The sequence below is a fragment of the Macaca mulatta genome, chromosome 18 (genome assembly GCF_049350105.2).
Source record: "Macaca mulatta isolate MMU2019108-1 chromosome 18, T2T-MMU8v2.0, whole genome shotgun sequence".
Lineage (NCBI taxonomy): Eukaryota > Metazoa > Chordata > Mammalia > Primates > Cercopithecidae > Macaca > Macaca mulatta.
The window spans coordinates 75042253-75064303 of NC_133423.1; the positions used below are offsets into that span (position 1 = coordinate 75042253).

Here is a 22051-nt window from a genome sequence, read left to right on the forward strand (position 1 = left end):
CCAAAAGCACTCTATTTGATAGAGAGCTGCACCCTTTTGTGCTCACAGCAATGAGTAAACTCTTAGAGCCAGGTCGTGAACTGCTTGTTGTAAGTATATGCTGTAGATATTTAATCACTTGGTAACTCATTAGTGATATATTTAATCCATCTAAAGTGATTTATGTTTCAAATGTGAACATGATGTTCTGCTACTGCTTTTACTATTTAATAAAAAGATAAGTGTTGCATCCATTTATAAATTTTGCACTAAACATGACACATTTATCTTTTCAAAGAAAATGATTGTTAATCTTAGAAAATGTTCCTCAAATGTACAAAACACCAGGCAAAAATCAAACTCTGGTTTTACTGTACTTGAAAATAAATTAGCGTGCATTTCACATGGTATTTTGTTATTCTCCTTTCATAGCCTGCTTTGGTAAAAAAAAAAAAAATCATGTCATAAAAGAGATGGCAAATTAGATCTGGGAGTGAAAAAAACTTGTCTTAAATTTTATCTTAGATATTGAACTATTAAATAGATGATAATGAAATTAATGTCTGTTTCATGCACGATGCAGCTCTATTACGTTCTTTTACAATTTCTTGCTTTTGAGAGGTTAAGGTGGAAGGGCTTATTTTCTTTAGACACTGACCCTGGGATTCATGAACTTCATTATTCTCTTTATCTTATGATAACCATGCCCACAGGGTGCAATTAATGAATCAATTCATCAATCCATTCATTCACATTTATTGAATGCTTCCTGTGTGCCAAGCACTGTAGGAGTAGAGACCATAAGAGTCAATAAAATCAACAGACTTATATTTGTCTCTAGGGGTCTACTCTCTATTGGGGGACAGGTGGAATTATTGGAGGAGAGGAGCAACAGGCACTCAAGCTTGGTGTCAGCAAAGTAGGAAAATTGCTAGACAATCCACATGTAGGCATTGGTAGCATGGGGGCTAGTTTAAGGAGGTCATACTTGTCTTGGGACTTGAATGATGGCCAAGACTTTGGCAACTGGGCAAAGGGAAGAGAGGAGGGCAGTACAGAAGTGGAAACAGAAACATGAGCACATAAACAGGCATGATATATACTCATGGAAAGCAGCAAGCTTCACTTTGGACCTAGGGCCTCTCAGGGTACTGCTAGAAACAGATTTTGCTGAAGGTACTCATCCTGTTATAATAGTCTGGACTTGGTTTAAAGACCCAGGAGGTCTTTTTCAGAATTTATTTTCTTGGACTGCCTCTTTCTATCACCAACATGGCACTGAGAACAACAGAAAACAGTTCCTTTTGTTTCTGGGACACACCTCCTCTTTTCTAAGATTCATGCCTGGTTGCCCTGGGAAATTCCTCAAACCAGCCTTTCTTCTGAGCTGATCACTCTCTTTTGAACAGGACATTCCGCCATCTGCTCAGAACCCCTGGCTGTCAGCCCCACCCTCAATCACCATGCGTCACCTCCCTTCTCAAGGAGACCCCAGTTCTCTTTGTGTCTACAGTCCCACAAATGGCTTTATTCCTTCAACCCTCTCTTTCAAGATTTCCTCTAGCGCCAGCATTGCGATTCCTCTGACCACATATTTAGGCACACTTACTTTAGACACACTTATAATACTTAGAGCGCCTCTCTACACATTTAACCCTGTAATATCATCTTTCTTATATTAACATCTTATTCCTGTTTACCAGCTCATTTGGAGCCATCTTTCATTTCCCAAAATATCACCACTATATTCTTTTGGCTGTGGTATCAAATTACCATAAGCCCAGTGGCTTAAAGCATCTCAAATTTAATCTCTTACAGTTGTGGAGGCCAGAAGTCCAAAATAGTTTCACTGAGCTGAAACCAAGATAGCAGAGCTGGGCGTCCTCTGGAGGCTCTAGGGGAGAATCCATTTCCCTGCCTTTTCCACCTCCCACAGCTGCATTCCTGGCATTCCTTGTCCCGTGTTCCCTTCCTCCATCTTCACAACCAAGAGCAAACATCTTCAAATCTCTCTCCGCTTCCACGGCCATGTAGTCTCTCTCTGCCTCCTTCTTAAAAGAACACTTGTGACTACATTGAGAGGCCACCCAGATAATCCAAGACAATCTCGCATCTCAAGATCCTTAATGTAATCACATCTGCAAAGTCATCATTTCCACATAAGGTAACATCCTCAGTTTCCTGACATTAGAGTGTGGCCCCATCTGGAGCCTCTATTCCACTAACTACGACCACCCACACTAACACCATTTTTTTTTTTTTTTTGAGACGGAGTCTCGCTCTCTCTCCCAGGCTGGAGTGCAGTGGCCGGATCTCAGCTCACTGCAAGCTCCGTCTCCCGGGTTTACGCCATTCTCCCGCCTCAGCCTCCCGAGTAGCTGGGACTACAGGCGCCCACCACACCCGACTAGTTTTTTGTATTTTTAGTAGAGACGGGGTTTCACCGTGTTAGCCAGGATGATCTTGATCTCCCGACCTCATGATCCGCCCATCTCGGCCTCCCAAAGTGCTGGGATTACAGGCGTGAGCCACGGCGCCCGGCCGGACACCATTGTTAATCGAGTACTTACTCTGTGCCAGGCGTTATTTTATGAAATAGGCACCAGCATTATCTCCATTTTACAGATGAAGAAGCTGAGGCACAGAAAACTTTAGTAATTTAGTAAAGTCATATAGACAGAGAAGTGGTAGAAAGAGCATTCAAACCTAGATGTGTCCAACTGGAAAGCTGTCACTCATTCACAGAACACTCGGTTGCCTCTCACATTTTGCAACTGACTGCGCGTCTGTGTGCTGGTTTTAATTAAAGGTACCTAAAAACTACCACGGTCAACACACAATGGAAAATTTTCCAGAAACTGCACATGTCCCTTCTCTAGCTGTACTTCCAGATATTTCTTCCACAAAGAGCACAGTCAATTAAGTGGTTAGGTGGTAACAAGTAGCAATTTGCTTCCCCAGTGAAATACCAGTGGAAGCCCCCCTAAGTAGGCTGACATCAGGCTACAGCTGAAGAACATTAAGGGCCAACTGAGTTCAGGCAAAGCGCTGTGGAAAGAGTAATCACAGAGCAGGTCCAGGAAAATAATGCCTGTTTAAAAGGACAATGGAAATGAAACAGAAACGTAAGGCCCAGCTACTTTCTCTGTTGAGAAAGTGAGAAAGGCTGAAAGCTCCTGCAGACATAGCGCTCGTAGAAGAAAGCTTGAGAATAAAGAATACAGCACAAACAGAAGTACTTTCAGTTTAATTTAAGGGAAAAATACACTCAGGGCAGACTACTGGAGGTCAGAAGGCAAATGAACACTGGCAGGCAGTGAGAAATTAAGGATTTAAAAAATGATCACTATACATTTTTAAGAATAAACTTTTTCTTTTATTCTAAGAAGGCAGTAGATCACGTGGAAAATAGAAAGAGCTGGTCCCTGGTGTCAAACAGACTGAGGGTCCCATTCCATAATATCAGCGTCATTCATGACAACTTGAGCCTCAGTTTCTTCATTTACAAAACGGGAACGACAACATGAAGATTCAGGAAATTATATGAGACCTTAGCACAGTACTTTGCAGGAATGAGTAGCATAAAGAATCATTGCATCTGGTTTCTGCAACCTCAGCAAGACAAAAGGTAATACGGCTTGTGAAAGAGTCCAGCTAGCTATTTGTGCATTCAGAGAGAATTCACCCTGTGCCAGGCATGGTGTTGGATCACAGGTCACAACTATGAATAAGAGACCAGCTATGTTCTTTCATGAAATGATCTAGCGGAAGAGTCAAACAAGAAACCAGGCAATCCTACCTAAGATAGAAGAAGCATGATAAGGAAATGATGGGTGCTATGAGAGCATATTGGGAGAGGGTACCTCACTTAAACTAGGGCAGTCAGAGAAGGCTTCTTGGAGGAAATACCATTTTAGATGAGACTGGAAAGTTGGGAAGAAGTTAAGTAGGGAAGAGAGGAGCTTGGCGGGGTGGGGGATGGGGGGGAGGGGGGGTTGTAGGCAGGCAGAAGAGACAAAGGAGGAAGCAGTTCATGCAAAGCTCCTGGGCAAAAGAACATGGCACTGCTAAGAAAGGGAAAAGTAGACCAGCATGGCTGAAATGCGGAGTGGACAGAGGCAGTGTTAGGAAATGAGATTGTGAAGGAAAAAGGTCCCCAGCTACATCATACTCTGTAAGTCATGTTAAGAAGTTTGGACTTTATCCCAAGGGTGAAGAGGAACCGGTGAAGGATTTTGAAGCAGAAGATTTAGTGATTTTATCTGTATTTTAGAAAGATCATTTGGGCTCTAATGTGCAGAGTGAACTGGATTGAGGAGACACTAGAGGCAGGAAGACCACTAGGGGATATCTGCAACAGTCTAGCTGAGAAATGATGGAGGTTTCACTGGGATTGTGGCAAAGGGAATGGCGAGAAGTGGAGAGAAATGAGATTTGGTGTTTTTTTTTTCCCTTCCCTACTGATTCATTCATTCATTCATTCATTCATTCATTCATTCAACTAACTTTTATGAGTCTGCCTTGGAGGAGTGACATGAGGGTGAAATAGAGAGAGGTATCAAGATTGGCCCCATGTTTCAGGGTTAAAAAAATGCATAGATAGTGGTGTGATTTACAGGGGTAGGAAACATGGGGTAGCAGGCTCTTGGGGAGATACCGAGTGCAGTTTTTGACATGATAGGTTTTTGTGTCATGCCTTTATTTTTGTAACCTAGATCTCTTTGTGTACCCCAACCTGTGAGAAGATATGAGGTCATATTAACAGTAATAACCAAGTCCAGTGATATTTTAGTCCTCTCTCATCTTTGTTCCTTCCCCAGTTAATTCTGACTGTCCCCAAGAATGAGCTTCACGTGTATTTGGGAACAAATCTGTTTGTTGCCTTCTGTTAGGCCTTTTCGCAATGGTGCCAAGAACTTCTTATGACTGTGGGCCATCTGTACTGATGCTGCTGCCTCAGTCACCACTGTCCTCAGCTGGTACCTGCTCTGTGGCCTTTGATGTGTGTGTGTATGTAGGGAAGGTGGTGGTGTTGCTTTCTCTAGATTTTCTCCATTAATTAACTAACACAGAGCTAATGTGTGAGTTTGTAAATAATACATGCCTTGCATTTGGCATTGCTAAAAATACCTTCGAGGGCTAACAACTGTGCATCTCATCTCCCAGCATGCATGGGTTGACCACTACAGACAAAAGATCATGAAACTGATGTTGGCCAAGGAGCCTTGCACATTTTCATCCTCAAGTTGGTTTTATGGAGCAATTGTGGATAAAAAGCTCTGCTGGTATAAAAGTCTTCTTATTGCACAAATGGCAGGAAATAGAAGACCACATCATGGTGCTTACAAAAATTTGTTTCCTAGTTTGTTTCTGCCACCCTTAAAATGAACACATATCAATCCATAGGTTCTGAATTACTGTTATTGGGGAGAAAGGAAATGGGAAAAATAGCAGACTTAAGTAAGATAAAAGTGCATGGAGCAGCCCAGGATGCTCTGGAGTGATGAGGGGTGAGAGAGAAAGGTAGAAAAGAAGAAAACAAAATGAACACCTTTCAAATCCAAAACAATCCACACGTTTGAGCCTCCAATATAATTTTACAAAGACAGAATGGCTGTGAAATCAAACATCTAAGTATGAATAGGTAACATATGTCTGTCTTATTGTTCTTAAAAATTAAGTGTGATAGATTGAAATTCCATTCCACACTCCTACTTCTTGATGGTCTACTAAATTACAGGCATTTTAAGAGAAATGCCTAAAAATTTTAGGGGAACCATCGATGATATTTTGGGTGGAAGTAAGTTATATGTGGCAGCTAAATACCTGTGCTCAAGCTCTCAGCATCCTGTGTATACTTCTAGGAAAAACAGACACTGTGAACAATTTCAGGGGATGAAATAAATGTTCTTCTTTATCTATAAAAGTCTGATTGTGGTGTTTAAAGGCTTCTATGAAACAAAAACACCTGTGCCCACAGCTCGTCTCCCATGCATAAAAACAGAGTACAAAGATGAGACAGTAGGAATAGGAGGGACATTTCCTATTTCTCCAATATTTCCCACATGCTTTGGCTGTTTTTGAATAGACCTTCTGAAATATCTTTTGAGGTCACCTACTTTGTGAGCCTAAAGTCTCTGATTTTTCAGGTGACACGGCAGCAAGCTCAGAATGTCTGAAAACATAAATCTTAGTTATATTTTCCATTTTTGTCATTCTTCTAGAAAAGAAAATAAGATAATTTCTTCCCCAGCTTGCTAAGCCTTTTCTAGTTTCAGGAATTTCTGCTACCATCTGATGAAATTCAAGATCCCTGTGTTAAACACCAGAAAGCTATATCGCAAAAAGTGAAGCCAACCTAGTAATTGCCTCATCACTTCTTGTTTTTGAGATAGAGTAACCAAGGTAGCAATAGAAGTCTCAGAGAGACCTGATGGTTTCTAATTCCATAAACTTAGTGGACAATTTTCCACATGAACCAAAATCATTGCCGCCATGGTGAATCAAAAAAAGTAATAACAAAAATTCACATTACCAGCATGCTGTTATTTTAAAAATCCAATTTTACAAAATAAAACTCACCTAAACTGAAGCTGTGGAATAATTTTAGCAATTGAAAATTACTACCTTCTCTAGAATAACATGTACTTAGAAATGAAATGATTCAGAAATCAACATGATGTATGTATTCTGCTTTTCTTTGCAGCTTAGAGCAAATTCAACATCAATTTACACTATATCATACTAAATATATTCAACAATCAGTGCTTAAGTAATTTAGCCTGTCTTTGCTGCATCTAAATATTCTGCTGTTTAACTAAATTCACTCCGTACTATAGATGATAAAAATAATATACACATTTCATTCTTATTAAAAAGCTGGATTTCTCCCTTAGCCCTGCAAGTACCATAAGCAACCTAATCAGAGGAAAAGGCTATGTTGGGGGTACTCTTTATAAAATTGTTCATCCCCAATTCACAGATATCATGAAACATGAAATTAACTCCAGCATGTTAAAAGAAAGATTATGGATTAGCACAGAAATCAAGCACAAAGAAACGATTTCTTTTCCTTTCCATAGCCCGGAATTGCTATTAGCTTACCTTATTAGCTGGAATGCCAAACAGAATGTCTTTATGGAAAATTAAGTTCATTATTCATCTCAGCTTTGATTTGGTGTAGTGCAGCTGAGAGCATTTAGCTTCTCTCTATGATTTGCCGATTCTAAGTGGTTGAGTGAGGCAGTAAACACAGGACTTGGGGGTGGGGGGAGAGTGGTTGGTCATGGCTCACAACTCAAGACTTGCAACTTTACATCTTCATTCATATAAAGATACTTAATGAAATAAAACCCTATAACTGAAGAATAACACTTAAGTGAATACTTAGTGCAGATTTTTCAGCCTGTGCAATTTTGCATAGCAGTTGTCCTTATAGTGTCCGGCATGCTCACTGTCCCAGCAAAATCATATTGCTATCTTTCATTATCTCAGTAAATTCCGAGCTGTTGATCACTTTGCAGCACATATAGGGGGTAACATATATTCTGTCAAAGGGAAGTCCCCATGAGGGAACGGTCCCTGCAGCTTGCTAGAAGAAGCGTGCCTGGTTGTTTGACTAGTGATGGAAAGGCAGATGCCTTTTACAATGTTGAAGTGTGCACATGCACAAATTGGATAGAACATTCAGTCAGCTAACAAACAGATTTTAAGGAGTAAAATAACAATAGATTTCCATCCTTGAGATATCACATTCTCTTTTAGAGAAAAATTAAGTAATACTTCTCAATAATTCATTCACTTTCTTCAAAAGAATTAAACATGTTTTAGAAATCTCTTGGCAAACACTTTTCATTTTTTAAAAAATTGACTTCCACAGAGCAACATCTCAGTAAAACTTACTTAAAGTGTGTGTGTGTGTGTCTCATTTCGGGATGGGGCAAAGGAACAGTTGCAGCGTCCTCTTCCAAGTATTTCACTTTCTAAGTTTTAAGTGAGCAGCATTTACTAAAATCCAGCTTTACTGAGTGCAATCTGCAACTACATCAGTAAGATCACTTGTAGGTTATCAACAGACAAGGACAATACGACTGAGCAAAACAATTTCAGTTTAGAGCAAAGACTTACACCTTTCATTTCTTTGTCACCATACAAAACCAAATGCCAAAACTTTCCTCTACTGAATTAATAAAAGCATGGGTGCATTTAATAAGAAATGATAAGGAAAATCATAATTAAATGATTGGTTTGTTTCAAAGTGTTAAGGATAGTGTCACCATATGACCCAGCAATTATGCTTTCAGGGATATACCTGAAGAAATGAAAACAAATGTCCATACAAACATTTATACACAAATGTTCATAGCACCATTATTCACAATAGTCAAAAAGTGGAAAGAATCCTCATATTCACTAACTGATGAAAGGATTAAAAATGTAGTATATCCATACAATAAAACATTATTTGGAATGAAAACAAATGACATATTAATACCTGCTATAACATGGATAAATCTTAAAAATAGTATGATAATTGAAAGAGGCCAGTCTCAAAAGATCACATATCATAAGATTCTATTTATATGAAATGTCCAGAAAAGGCAGAATCTATAGCGACAGAAAAGTAGACTAGTGATTGCCCTGCACCTGGGATAGGGGGACTAGGAAGTGACTGCTAACAGGTACAAAATTCCTTATTGGAGCGAAGAAAATATTCTTATCTTAGATCTTGGTGATGGCTGCACAACTGTGAATACACTAAAACCATTAAATTGTATATTTTAAATGGGTAAATAATATCACAATAAAACTTATTTTAACATGATGCATTACATTGATTTGTGAATATTAAATCAACTTTATATCCCTAAGATAATATTTGCTTGCTCATGATATATGATCTTTTCAATATATTGATGTATTCAATTTGTTAAGGGCTTGCATGTCTATTTTATGAGGAAGATAGGTCAGTAAATTTCTTTTCTTGTAATATCTTTTTCTTGTTTGGGTATCAGGATAGCACTGGCCTAAGAAAATAAATCCTGATTCCGAAAAAAAAGATGTATAAAATTATTAATTTGCCAAAAGAACATTGTCATATGTTTATAATTATATGAATGAGTTATATATAATACATTCTACACAAGGCAGATAGTGAGAGGTTAGGGAAGAGAAAGGATGACCCCAAATGTGGGATGCTCTTGAGGACTAGAAGGCTGCAGACGTATTTCAAGAACCACCTGTACCGGTGTTTTATCATGGCTAACTTTCAGTAAGAAAACAAATCCCCAAATCTGCAAGAGTGAGAGCACCAGGAAAAAGAGGAGGACAAGAAGGAAGAGGAAGAAGAGAATAAAGATGAAGCGGAGGAAGTAAAAGAAAGAGGAAGAGGAAGACAGAGGAGAACAAGATGGGGGGAGAGCTGTGTTTGATCAAGAGCATGAAAGGGCAGGAGATTCAAGGGAAGGTAGGATCACAAAACGTAATTATAGCAACATCCTATCAAATGATCCAGAAGAGAATAAAAGAAGCCTAGAAAGAAACCAAAAGAATTGCACAATGAGGATTCTGAAGTATCCCAATGAAAAAAACCTGTTTTAAGCATAAGAGGTGGGTTCACAATCAAGAAAGAACACAGGTAAGTGATAAGTGTCTACACGAAGTGCCCCAAAAGGGCTAAAGCCCAGAATGAAATGAGGTTTGTGAATTTTAAAAAGAGCCAAGGGCCAGGCACGATGGCTCACTTCTGTAATCCCAACACTTTGGGAAGCTGAGATGTTTGAGACCACCCTGAGCAACATAGTGGGACCCTGTCTCTACAGAAAATAAAAAAATTAACCAAGTAAAATTAGCATGCAAGTAGTCCCAGCTGATTAGGAAGCCGAGGTGGGAGGATCCTTTGAGCCCAGGTGTCCGAGGCTGCAGTGAGTCATGATCGTGCCATTGCACTCCAGCCTGGACGATGGAGCAAGGCCCTGTCTCAAAAAAAAAAAAAAAAAAAAAAAGCCAAGGACGGTAAAAGCAAAAAAGACTTTTTAAAAGAGATGGCTTGGAATGAATAGAACAAGGAAAATCCCAAGGCTTTTTCCAGATGGTACAATGTGAACAGATGATAATGAAAGAGGAGGAAGAGGAGGAGGAGCAGTAGGGAGAAGGACAAATATCAAACTCTCACACTTTTATTTTTCTACTATTTTCTCTATCACAGGACATGATCTTCAAATTTTAAAAGGTAGAAGAAGCATGGTAAAGAGAAATTTGAACCCCAGCAAAACCTCTTCTATGCAGATGACTCATACATTTATATTTTTGTTCCAGAACTCCCATGTGAGAGTCAGGTACTTGCCAACTTCACTTAGATACTTGAAAGTGCTGCATACATACATAGCACCTTCAAAACCAAACTCTCCCGCCCCCATCTCCACCCCAGCAGTAAATGTACTGGGGCTCCTGTAGAGTTCTGTACTTCAGTGAATGGAACCACTGTCTTCTATGCAGGTCAGAAACCTGGGTACTCTTTTTGGACACTTCCTTCTCCTGCCATATTACCAAGAGATATTGATTTGAAATCTCTGGAAACCACCCACTTACCGCAATATCACTGTCACCATCCTAGTCCCACTAACCATTTTCTTGCACCTGGATATTATATTTGTCTTCTAAGTGACTCTCCTCTTCCATTGTCCTTCTCCTTCTACTCCATCCAAAAGGATGTTTTCAGAGGGCAAAGTAGGTATTAGCTTTCTTCGCTCCTCCCCCCAAATACTAACAAGGATATAAAGATTCAAACGTTAAACGTGACCTCTGGGCTCCTGTGACACGGTCCTGCATCTTTCCAGACTCATCTTGTACTATTTTGGTGATCCAGCCATGCTAGATTCATTTCTCACCCTTTTGTTTCTTTCTGCCTTTGCATACGCTTTTCCCTCTACTTGAGACATGATTCCCTTGGCTCATTGTCTAATTAAGTCTAGATTTCCTTCCGACCTCATCCCAGTCTTACTTCCTATGGTATGCTTTGCTGAACATCTCAAGTCAATACGCGATTACCTAATCTCTTTTGTAGGTATTGAGCCAAGTGATCATGTGGGATATGCTTTACTTGTGAGCAGAAAGTTCAAAAGGTGTATGGGTCACTACACTTCTAGTATCTCCAAAGACACTCACTTAAGGTTGAGTCTCTGTTAAATTCACTGTGGAGAGAACGGAGTCTCTGCTAGCTACTCTTCTAATAGAATGAGTATGAAGGGTGCCTTGCATGGAGGGAGGCAGGAAATAAACACTTTGAGATCAAGAACACTACAGAAGATCTCAGGTGCTAGACGTATAGGGGAGTGCTAAGAAACACCATTTCCCCATGCCTTAGACTCCATGGGGCCGTAGTCCTGTGGAAAGTTGAATTCCACTATTATTGCTGCCAATGAAAAAAGGGACAGCCCTGATTGCAGACATTTCACTGCCAGAGAACCAGGGCAGAGCTCTGAGAATAATTCAACAGTAGCCCTTATCATGGTAGTAAACTGACATTCATTTGTGTGGTTGATTTGAGAATATTTATCTCACCACTGAACAATGGGAGCACAAGAGCAGGAATCATCTCTGTTTCTGATTATCGTGGTATCCTTTGCCTCTACTCAGGGCCTAGTGATTGTAGGCATTTAATAAATATTTTTGAATGAATGAATGACAGAGCTCTTAAATTGCTAGGCGACAGAGCAAGATTCCGTCTCAAAAAAAAATAAATAAAAGAAATTAAAAAATGAGCATGTGGGATGTTGATTTAAAATATTATAAGATGCATTATATTAATAATTTAAGTTTCCCAGTGAAGACATTTTTCTTTTTAAAAAGAGGACACGCCTAAAAATATTAAGTGCTTGACAAATTATACCACAAAGAACTTTTGATAGGGGCCCCAAAATCAACCTGGGCATTCTTAAAGATTGTTAAAAGAAATGGTGGTGACAAAACACTGAAGATAGACAAGACTTTTGAAGCTTTAGAAAAACATATTCTGTATATAGTAGCATGATAGGCTTGACTTTACATCTCAGCATCATCCCAGAGCAGGCTGTTAATGGAAAGTCTGCAAGTGCTTAAAGAAACAACCCAGGTTTACAAAGAAGTAGTATGCTAAGCTGACTGTGCTTTATTTTTATTTTTTATTTTTGAAGATTAACTTGGTTGATAGGTAAACACACACTGAGATCTCTTATACAAAATCATCTTCATAGAAAAAGAAAAAAACAGGTGAAAAAGATTTCTAAATGGTAACAGGACTGGTTTTCATAGGAGCTGAATTTTCTCACTTCTCCTGGAATCTATTCCAAACAACAAAACAACAATACAACGAAATGAAAAGAAACACCCACAAATTACATTTTCAGCAAAACCAGCAGAAAATCCTCAAACTCCAAAGTCAGAGTCAGGCAGGAAGCCAAGGAGAAAAGTCTTAATACTGTGGTAGGTAAGTGGGAGGTACGAAGGGATTCTAGATATAGCAGAACTCTGAAATCTCTGTTGAATACCCACTCCCCAAAAGTAAAGGCCTTAATCCAAAAGGAAAGTGCTGCAGAAAAGACTGAAATTTACACAGCAGGTGGAGGGTAAATGGCAAATCTCATTAGGGTCAGGAAAATTCTAAAACTGTTACTGAAAGTGACTGCATCATTTGTGTTCCCATGTGACAGGCAGCCTGTTAAGTGATCCATGAAATAATTGAGGAAGAACAGAACTAGGTTTGGTTCTGAGTCAGATGATGTGTGACTATACAGATGGATTGTATTATAAAGAAAAAATTCATATGCAGCAGCAGCAAAGGAAGCCCTTGATGCTTGGAAAACTACTGCTCATCATTCCCTCCACAGGAACACTCTTTTGATTTCCTAGGAAAATCCAACTCATTCAAATAGGAGTAACATACAAGTAATACACATACAGGTATGATAAGAAATATGGCCTATGACATGAGTTTACCTATATAACAAACCTGCACACACACCCCCAACCTAAAATAAAGGTTTAAAAGTAAAAAAATAAAAGAAACATGAAGAAGACCAGTCAGGAGTCTCTTGTAAATAATGAAAACTCAACTGAAATATACATTGTCACAAAAAAGATTAAAAGCATAACCCAACATTCTGTTATTAATTAAACCAATCATTAATGAAGCAGTTATAGCTATAAAAGAAGATCACAAAGCAGAATTGTAAGAACTCAGGGAAGAAATGAGAAGAAAACAGGAGGTTATTGATAGACTGCTGGAGGATGTCAATTGGGAACTGGCAGAATTGAAGGAAAGAAAGGTAAAGGAAGGGACATAAAAGATAAAAAATGAAAATGCAAGTAAATTATACAGAGGCAAAAAGGATAAAGAAGGATTAGAGAGAAAAGGGTATACATCGAATACAGGCAAAGCAGAGCCACCATATGCATAGCTATAATCTCGGAAGAAGAAAGCCAAAACAATGGAATAGAATAATTACTTTAAAATATAATTCAATAAAACTTTTCTAAAATAAAAAGCCTTAAATCTACTTACTAAAAAGATATCCATTGTATCAGTGCAAAGTCATCTAGAATGATCAATCCAAAGACATACCCCAGAAAAATTTTTGAAAAGAATCCTTAAGGCACTCAAGGAAAAAGATAAAATCAGTTAAGGAAGAGAAAATGAGGTTGACATCAGATTTATCCACAGAAACATCTAACCTCAGCACAGAGTGGAGCAGGATCCATAAGATACTAAGTTAGAAGGCAGAAGGAACCAAAGATTTTCTGTCTAATAACGTTCCCCTTCAAGTATCAAGACTCAAGGAAAAAGACAGCTTTGAGCTTGCCAGGATTTGGGTAATAACTGCTTCCTCATATTTTCTAGGGGAAGATCCTACAGGAGGTGCTATAGACTAACAGGAATCAACAGAGAAATGTCGGCGAAAGAACCAGTGGCCAGTGTTTAAATGATCCAACATGACAGGAAGTTCCTGTTGACTACATATATATACCTTTTAAGAATTTTTTTCTATTCCCAATTTGTTATAATAGGTTTTTTGTTAGATCATTAATGGCTGGTGAATATTTGGAAATACCTTTTCTGCATATATTGAGACAATCCTATGTGCTTTTTTCCCTTTAATCTTTAAGTGCTATGAATTATGTGAATATCTTTTCTAATATTAATCTTTCTTTTTGTTAATAAATAAATGTCATTTGACCATGTTATTTTACATTATTTTTAATTATTTAATTATATTTTTAAGTTTATTAAGAATTTTTATGTCAGATTCATGAAAGAAATTGCATTTAAATTTCTCTTTCTTAAATGGCCCTTGTCTGATTTAAGTCTATATTAAATCCTGAAACTAGTTGGGCATCTATTTTTGTTGTTGTTGTTCTAATTTCTGGAAGAATTTTTATATGACAGGGATTACCTCTTCTTGCAGGTTTTATAAAACTAATAGGGTCTGGTATTTTTCTGAGTAAATTTTAAGCTAAAATTTTAAAATGTCAGTTTCTTAAGTTGTTATGGATATATTCAAGGTTTCTGTTTTTACTGAGTTTTGAATGCTTTATTTTTCTGGGAAACTGAACACTTATATTTTCAAGGTACACGTTGACTATTCCTTATCTGAAATGCTCGGAACCAGAAAGGTTTTGAATTTCAGATTTTTTCGAATTTTAGAACACAGTCATGGGCCAAATGACATTTTGGTCAAAGATGATTGTATATAAGACAGTAGCCCCATAAGATTATAACACCGTATTTGTATCTTTTCCATGTGTAGGTACACAAATACTTATCATGATGTTATAATTGCCCACAGTATTCAGCACAGTGACAGGCGGTAAGATTCTGTGGTCTAGGAGCAGTCGGCTATATCATAGTGGAGGGGTGTAGGAGGCTCTAGTATCTAGGATGTGTCAGTAAACTCTATGACGTTCACACAACAACCAAGTTACCTTACGGTGCATTTCTCTGAAGGTATTCCCATCATTAAGTGACGCCTGGTTGTGTTTACATCTTACTGGTTCAGCAACCCCAATCCCAAAATCTGAAATTCAAAATGCTCCAATGAGCATTTCCTTTGAGTGTCATGTTGGCTCTCAAAATGTTTTGGATTTTGGAGCATTTTGGATTTGAGATTTTCAAATTAGGGACATTCAACCTGTATTTGTATGAAGTTTGTTTCTGTTTTTTCTCATATGATAGATTTAATATCTACTGTGTATATATCCATGGCCCTCTTTTCATTTCTGTTACTGTTTATATTGTGCTTTCTTTTTTTCCCTCCTTGGTGACTTTCCTCAGAGGTTTAGTAATATTATCAGTCTTTCCAAAGAATAGCAACAACACAAACTTGCTAACAGTGATTATGTCTGGGGGACTTCTATTATCTTCTTTATGTTCTTAGGTATTTTATAAAATGTCCCCAATAAATGTATATTAAGTTTATGAACCCCTCCCCCAATACTACCTGTAACAAAGTAATGCACTTTTAAATACAATTTTAAAATGTGGACTGGATAGGAGATTCATAACTAGTTGAATGACTTTTCCTAACGGTATCTAAATAATTTCAAGAAAAAGAGCAGGACAGTCTCTAGTGGGAAGCACAGTCTTTCTTTCTAGCCCTATTCTGAACTTTTAAAAATTGCCAACATCAACAATGAAATATTGGATACAATTATGAGAATTAAAATACTGTACATTGTGGGGAAATATTTAAAATACTGGATCTCAGATTTAGCATTCCCCAATTTTGTCATTGTTTTGAAAACATTCTTTTTGGTAATTCAAATGACACTTTCAGATGAGTGATTTAGAAACAAGTTGTTCTTTCCTCAAGATTCTATTGCAATTTTCTGGAAAATTATAGTAATAAATAAATCACTCTAAGATGACTACTAACATAAGTGGAGCTCCCTAGAGTTAGGTAGTGCACAAGCTGCACTTCAGTAACCAGCGGCCTTTGTCTAGAATGCACTCATATCTGTATAATAATATTTAATGCAGATACATGTAAAACTCTAGATTGTGTTAAACCACCTGAATGTGCAGTACGGTGTGGGGAAAGCTATCAGTATGATTTCATGTGAAAAAATGGTCCTAGAAATTTTAGCTGAGTGTGAGGCAGCCTGACATGATTCCCAGACACACTGGAACTTTGGTAGAAATTCATGGCCAAAGATTTCCACTGAACACGTGAAGTCTCCACCCAAATGAAGTAATAATATTCACACTATGACCACCATGAGCTAAGAGGGATGCTTTTCTTGGGATGAGATACAATTTGTCAGATGAGATGCTGAACGTCCTGTACGTAAAGAATTGCTGAAGGCACTATTCACAATAGCAAAGTTATGGAATCAACCTAAATGCCCAAGAACAATAGACTGGATAAAGAAAATGCAGTACATATACACCATGGAATACTATGCAGCCATAAAATAGAATGAAATTATGTCCTTTGTAGCAACATGGATGGAGCTAGAGGCCATTATTCTAAGTGAACTAACAGGGGAACAGAAAGCCAGATACTGCATATTCTCACTTAAGCCAAACATTAAGTACATATGGACACAAACAAAGGAACAACAGACTCTGGGGCCGACTTGAGGGTGGAGGGAAGGAGAGGAAGGTGAAGATCAAAAAGCTGCCTATTGAGTATTATGCTTATTACCTGAGTGACAAAATAATCTGGACATCAAACCCCTGTGGCAGGCAATTTGCCTATGTAATAAACCTGCACAGGTACCCCTTAACCTAAAATAAAAGTTAAAAAAAAAAAAGCTGAAGGAACTAGTTCTACTGATGGCAGAAAAATGAAGACTTAAGTGGCAAATTACTGTTTGCATTAAACATGTGAAGGAATACCACGTGGAGGAGTAATTAGATATATGTCCTGCTGTTCTACAATCAATAAAAGGGAGGTAGATTTTTAATAATTTATTTATTTATTTGAGACGGAGTCTCACTCTGTCATCCAGGCTGGAGTGCAATGGCGTGGTCTTGGTCTCAGCTCACTGCAACCTCCATCTCCCCGGTTCAAGCAATTCTCCCACCTCCGCCTCCTGAGTAGCTGAGACTACAGACACGTGCCACCACACCAGGCTAATTTTTGTATTTTTAGCAGAGACGGGGTTTCACTGTGTTGGCCAAGCTGGTCTGGAACTCCTGACCTCATGATGCGCCCGCCTCGGCCTCTCAAAGTGCTAGCATTACAGGCGTGAGCCACCATGCCCGGCCAAAAAATTTATTCTTATTTTACGGCTCCAAGATGAATTCAAAGAGAAGTGGATTTGGATTCACAATAGAGAAGAATCGTCTACAAAGTGCATCAAGAATGGAAAGTACCCTTGGGGTGGGAATCCAGGCCACTTTTCTAGAGGTCACTGGTAATACGTGCGAGGAGTCAATCTATGTGTAATATTTAGTGTTTTGCATGACTGTTGGCCTGGCTTATCTACTTCCAGGAATTTTTCCTGAATAAACAACTAGATGATTATTGAAAAGTTTGTAACAGTAAAGGATTTGAATAGGTTACTAAGTAAACACAAAGAAAAGAAAAAGAAATGTGAAAGAAACATTAACGAGAGCAAAGAGCTGGGAAAGAGAATGAACTCAATGGAACAGAAACTACAATTATAAGCACTGGGGTAAAAAAGAGTGTCAGACATTATTAGAAAATGGCCAGTCAAAATAAGGTTGAATGCAGGACACTGAGGCAATGGCCCAATTTTTTTGTTAATTAGATGAGAGAATTGTGATTGCTAAAATTAAACTTCGATTGAGGAACTCTGGTGAAGCGAGGTCAACAGAAATAGCTAATAGGTGGGAAATTACCTTACTCACTTGAAACAGAAGAAACTTATTACTAATGGTATTAAATTACTTATAATATAAAGAAATACAGCTGATTATTTAGTATAATGCTACATCCATGGAGGACTTCAGTATATAGTATGAAGAAAGTGCTTGCTCTTATAAGTGTGCATGCTAGGCTAGATATTGACCCAGACATTTGTGATGTCTCCATCTGAAAATAACAAAAAGAGCCGAAAACCTCTGTAGATTAAGTTAGAATATTTAAATTATTTTAAGATGCTAAGAATTACTTGCATTGCTTTCTTCAAATTGAAGGATGTGCATAATATTTGGGAATTCTAACCAGGAAAAGAGTTTTAGCCTTTTATTGAAAATGACATTTATGGTATTATTCATAATGGTAAAAAACTGTTTAAAAATTCAAATGACAAATAATTTAGAAATGAATATACTAGCCATGGTGTATTTGCATACTTTAATAGCGATACATATTTTCATTAAATGATAGACTACTATTGAAAATAATAAACATTTATCAAAATGATACAAAATGACTTTTACCCTTTCAGTTTAAGGAAACTCTTGGCATGTGCAATAGTTACCACCCAATTGCCAAGTTCACGGTCAGGCTTTCCATTCCTTCTCTGACTGGACCACTCCTTGGTAGTTGACTTTGTTAAACTTTCCGTTTCTTGAAATTCTCTTCCTCTCCCTTTGCTCCCACACTTTTCTGGCCTGTTTTTATGACCTTTCTTACAGCTTTTCATATGATTCCTGTTATGTAGCCCAGAAAGTTGGCTTGTGATGTCTCATCTTCTGACTTTACACATGCCCCAGTGGGACCTCATTCACGCTCAAACTCTTCTCAGCCTCCTATGTGATGACTCCCCAGTGCCTTTCTCCAGTTCTGATGTCTTCCAGAACTCCACAATCATAAATCCAGTTGCTTTCATTCCTCCCTCTTCCTCATCCATCCCACCCAATTCTTAACCAACTTGATACCTTCAAGATACAGTTGAGAGGTATGTTTATTTCTCTCCATCTTTATTGCTTTGATCCTATTTCAAACACAATCATTTCTTATCTGGTTTACTATAATAACTTCCCAAATAGTATCTGAATAAATGAACATTTGCCTACGGGACATCTTCAACTGAATATGCTTCAGGCACATAAGATTCAGCAGGCTGAGAACAAAACCAACTTCTCCATCTAAATGTATTCTTTCTCCTGTATTATTTATCTCAGTTGGAAGTACTGAGAGGCACCCAATTTTTCAAACTATACATTTTTCATCATTTTTACTTTTCTCTTTCCAGACACCTCAGTAGTTCCATCACTAAGTCCAGGTGATTCTATACTTAAAACATGTTTTTTTCCCTATTTGAAAAACTTTAACCATCGGTTCCCCTCTCCTCCCAGGTTGGTGAGAGCTCTTTGAGGGCAAGAGTCATGTTCTTTCAACTTTGTATTCCCAGCCTTTGACAGAGCCCTTAACCTGAAATATACTTAGCACTCACTAGTGTTTGAATTAAACATTATATTATATACAACAAAAGATAAACATATATATAATATCTGATTGCAAATGTGCAAGATGTATGCATTTACATGTATAGATACTGCAAGGGGATTTCAAATGACATGAAGAATTGGTGTTTTACTACAAAGTTAAGAGACTAATAAAAATTTCAAATAAGAAGTAGCAAATATGTTACTCATAGGCAAAGGGGAATATAGAGCTAATAAACTAAAAAATTGTCTGGCATGAGATTCTTCTGCTCTAAAAAGCTTACTGAATGAGCTTTCACATGATAAACATTAGAGGGCATACCATCTCACTAGAAAGGAGCACTCCTTTTAGATGACACTAAGAGTTAATACTTTAAATGTAAGAAGAAAAGTGGTGGATGAAGCTTTTGAATGCTTATATTTCAAGAAGAGTGAACAATAAAACTTTCATGCTTCAGAGATTTTTTCCATACATGAGGTTATAGGTATATTTTAAGCAAGATGTTAGAGCAGGTGATAATTTTTAACATGGACTAACAAATTAATTGCAACACAAAAATTAACAGTATTTAAGAGCAAATGACTGTATACAGCGGAGTACGTAAGTGAGTACACCGTCTACAAGTGCTCTGACTGGAAATAGTGATTTGAATGGATACGCTGCCAAACTATTTTAGAAGAGTATTCTTTTATCTAAAAAAACACAGAAATGGATGGTCTTTTCATTTCGTCACCATACACATGAAATATCCAGGGACCAATGCATATATACAATGATCTCATTTAGCGGATATGCACTAGATATATAATTTCACACATCTTTCACACCAAGTTTAAAAAAATGGTATTAAGTTTAAAAATATTTCATGTTTTAGATAGTAGATTCTGTAGTAGGCAGATTAAGGGCTCCCCAAAGACACCCCATATCTTAATCCATAGAACCTGTGCGTGTTACCTTATATAGCAAAAGGGTCTTCACAGATGTGAGTAATTTACTGGTCTTGAGATGGGGAGATTGTCCTGCATTATCAAGTGGGCCCAATATAATCACAAAGAAGCAGAAGGAAAGTCAGAGAGAGAGACGTGGCCACAGACACAGATCAGGGTGATGCAGCTGCTGGCTTTGGAGATGAAGGAAGGGGCCAGGAGTCAAGGAATGTAGGTGGCTTCTAGAAGCTTGCAAAGGCAAGAAAAGGGGGTCCTCCCTAGACCCTCCAGGAGGAACACAGCCCTACTGCTGTTTTGATTGTAGCTCATTGAGACCCACTGTGGACTTCTGACCTGCAGAACTGTATGATAATAAATTTGCGTTGTGTTAAGGCACTAAACTGGGGGCATTTTTTTATTGCAGCCATAGGAAGTTAACACAGATGCTGAAGGGTTTCATGTGCTCAAAACCCTGATAAGTGAAACAGTGATCTCTAACAGTAACTTTTGCAATATCTCTTAAATCTGTTCTCTTGCTTCAGCTCACCCTGCTACCACTGTGTTTTTTCAGGCATAATAATAATAGGATTTATTGAGGCATTATATAATATCCCCTTTCCAAGCATTGGTCTGTGCCTTCCATATGTATTAAGGCATTTAATTCTTTCGACAACCCTGTATGATAGGTATTTTTACTATCTCCACATTACAGAGGAGGAGACCATGGCAGACAGACATGAAATATCTCACTCAATGTTGTATAATTGCTAAAACACAGAATTTGAAGACAGTTTTCTGGTAGCAAAGCTGTATTTACTCTTCCCAGAATGAACTTCGTGGCCCTTGAACTGCATGGCTGTCAATGACAGTGAATGCTTCACTAATTTACCATCTATGTTCACTGTTGAATTATTGTGTAGACAGAATTTTGGCTCCCATGAACTCCACCTCCTGGTGTCATGCCCTTGAATTCGATGTTTCATGGAAAAAGGGACTTTGCAGATGGAATTAAGTGTTTTTCAGGTACTTGTTAAACATGGGGGATATAGGGCTGAATTGTTGAGAGATTAACAAACAATGAGAAAATGCTAAGAGAAATCTCTCCTGATATACTTCCATAGGAATACTTTCAAGGCTTCAGAGATATGGTATTTCAAATGAGGAGAACTCCTTATCCTCCATCCTTCCTTGCCTACAATCCAGGTTTAAATTCTTCCTGTGAACTTCCCTGTTCTTTGTTCAGATATCTTTAGGCTTCTTCCTTTGCCCATGTATTTATTTATTTAATGTTCCACTGGACTATAAACTTTTTGAGAGTAAGAACTGTTTTAGAAGTCTTTGAATTCCCGTTTCCTATCAACTTCAACCCTTACATAGAGAAGATCCTCATTTTTTATTACTTGAATCAATTATTCAGGAAAAGCTCCTTTACAAAAAATCCTACGACAGGCTTTACATTGTTATAGGAACTCCAAATTCCAACAGAGGATCTGTTCACTTCAGCTAATATTCATCCACAATAATAATTCTTTAAAAACTTTATATTCCTCAAATTATTCTAGAGGCTTTCCTAATAAACTGTTATCATAAGGAAGAAGAAAAGCCATCAATTTTATGCTTGTAAGGAAAAAGCATATAATTTTTTAAATGTCACAATTTAAACTTGTTGGTGTCTCCTTATTTCTTTTGGGGACATGATAAAGGCTAAGAATTTTTCTTCTAAGCAAGATGAACATCTCACCTACTCCCTTGACTTTTATATAATTTCAGGAGTTCGCTGATTGTGTAGAGTCCAATCTTGCATGTCCC

The 22051-nt window shown here is 37.9% G+C and overlaps 1 protein-coding gene and 1 long non-coding RNA gene across 13 annotated transcripts in view; one reads left to right on the forward strand and one right to left on the reverse strand.

Annotated features, from left to right (window-relative positions):
• The window catches only part of DLGAP1 (DLG associated protein 1), a 968455-nt gene that overhangs the window by 328102 nt on the left and 618302 nt on the right, over nt 1–22051 (reverse strand). For 2 of the 12 annotated variants that reach the window (XM_028838200.2, XM_028838197.2), the window contains exon 1: nt 7084–7210. The exons of the other annotated variants lie outside the window; for them this stretch is intronic. In XM_028838200.2, coding sequence (XP_028694033.1) covers nt 7084–7134 — 51 coding nt within the window. In that variant the 5' untranslated portion in view covers nt 7135–7210. Of the gene's footprint in view, nt 1–7083; nt 7211–22051 lie in introns of those variants that run through there. 12 annotated transcript variants of the gene reach the window in all.
• The window catches only part of LOC144329438 (uncharacterized), a 161126-nt gene continuing 143039 nt past the window's right edge, over nt 3965–22051 (forward strand). The window contains exon 1 of the long non-coding RNA XR_013408200.1: nt 3965–3974. This is a non-coding gene — a long non-coding RNA (uncharacterized LOC144329438). The remainder of the gene's footprint in view (nt 3975–22051) is intronic.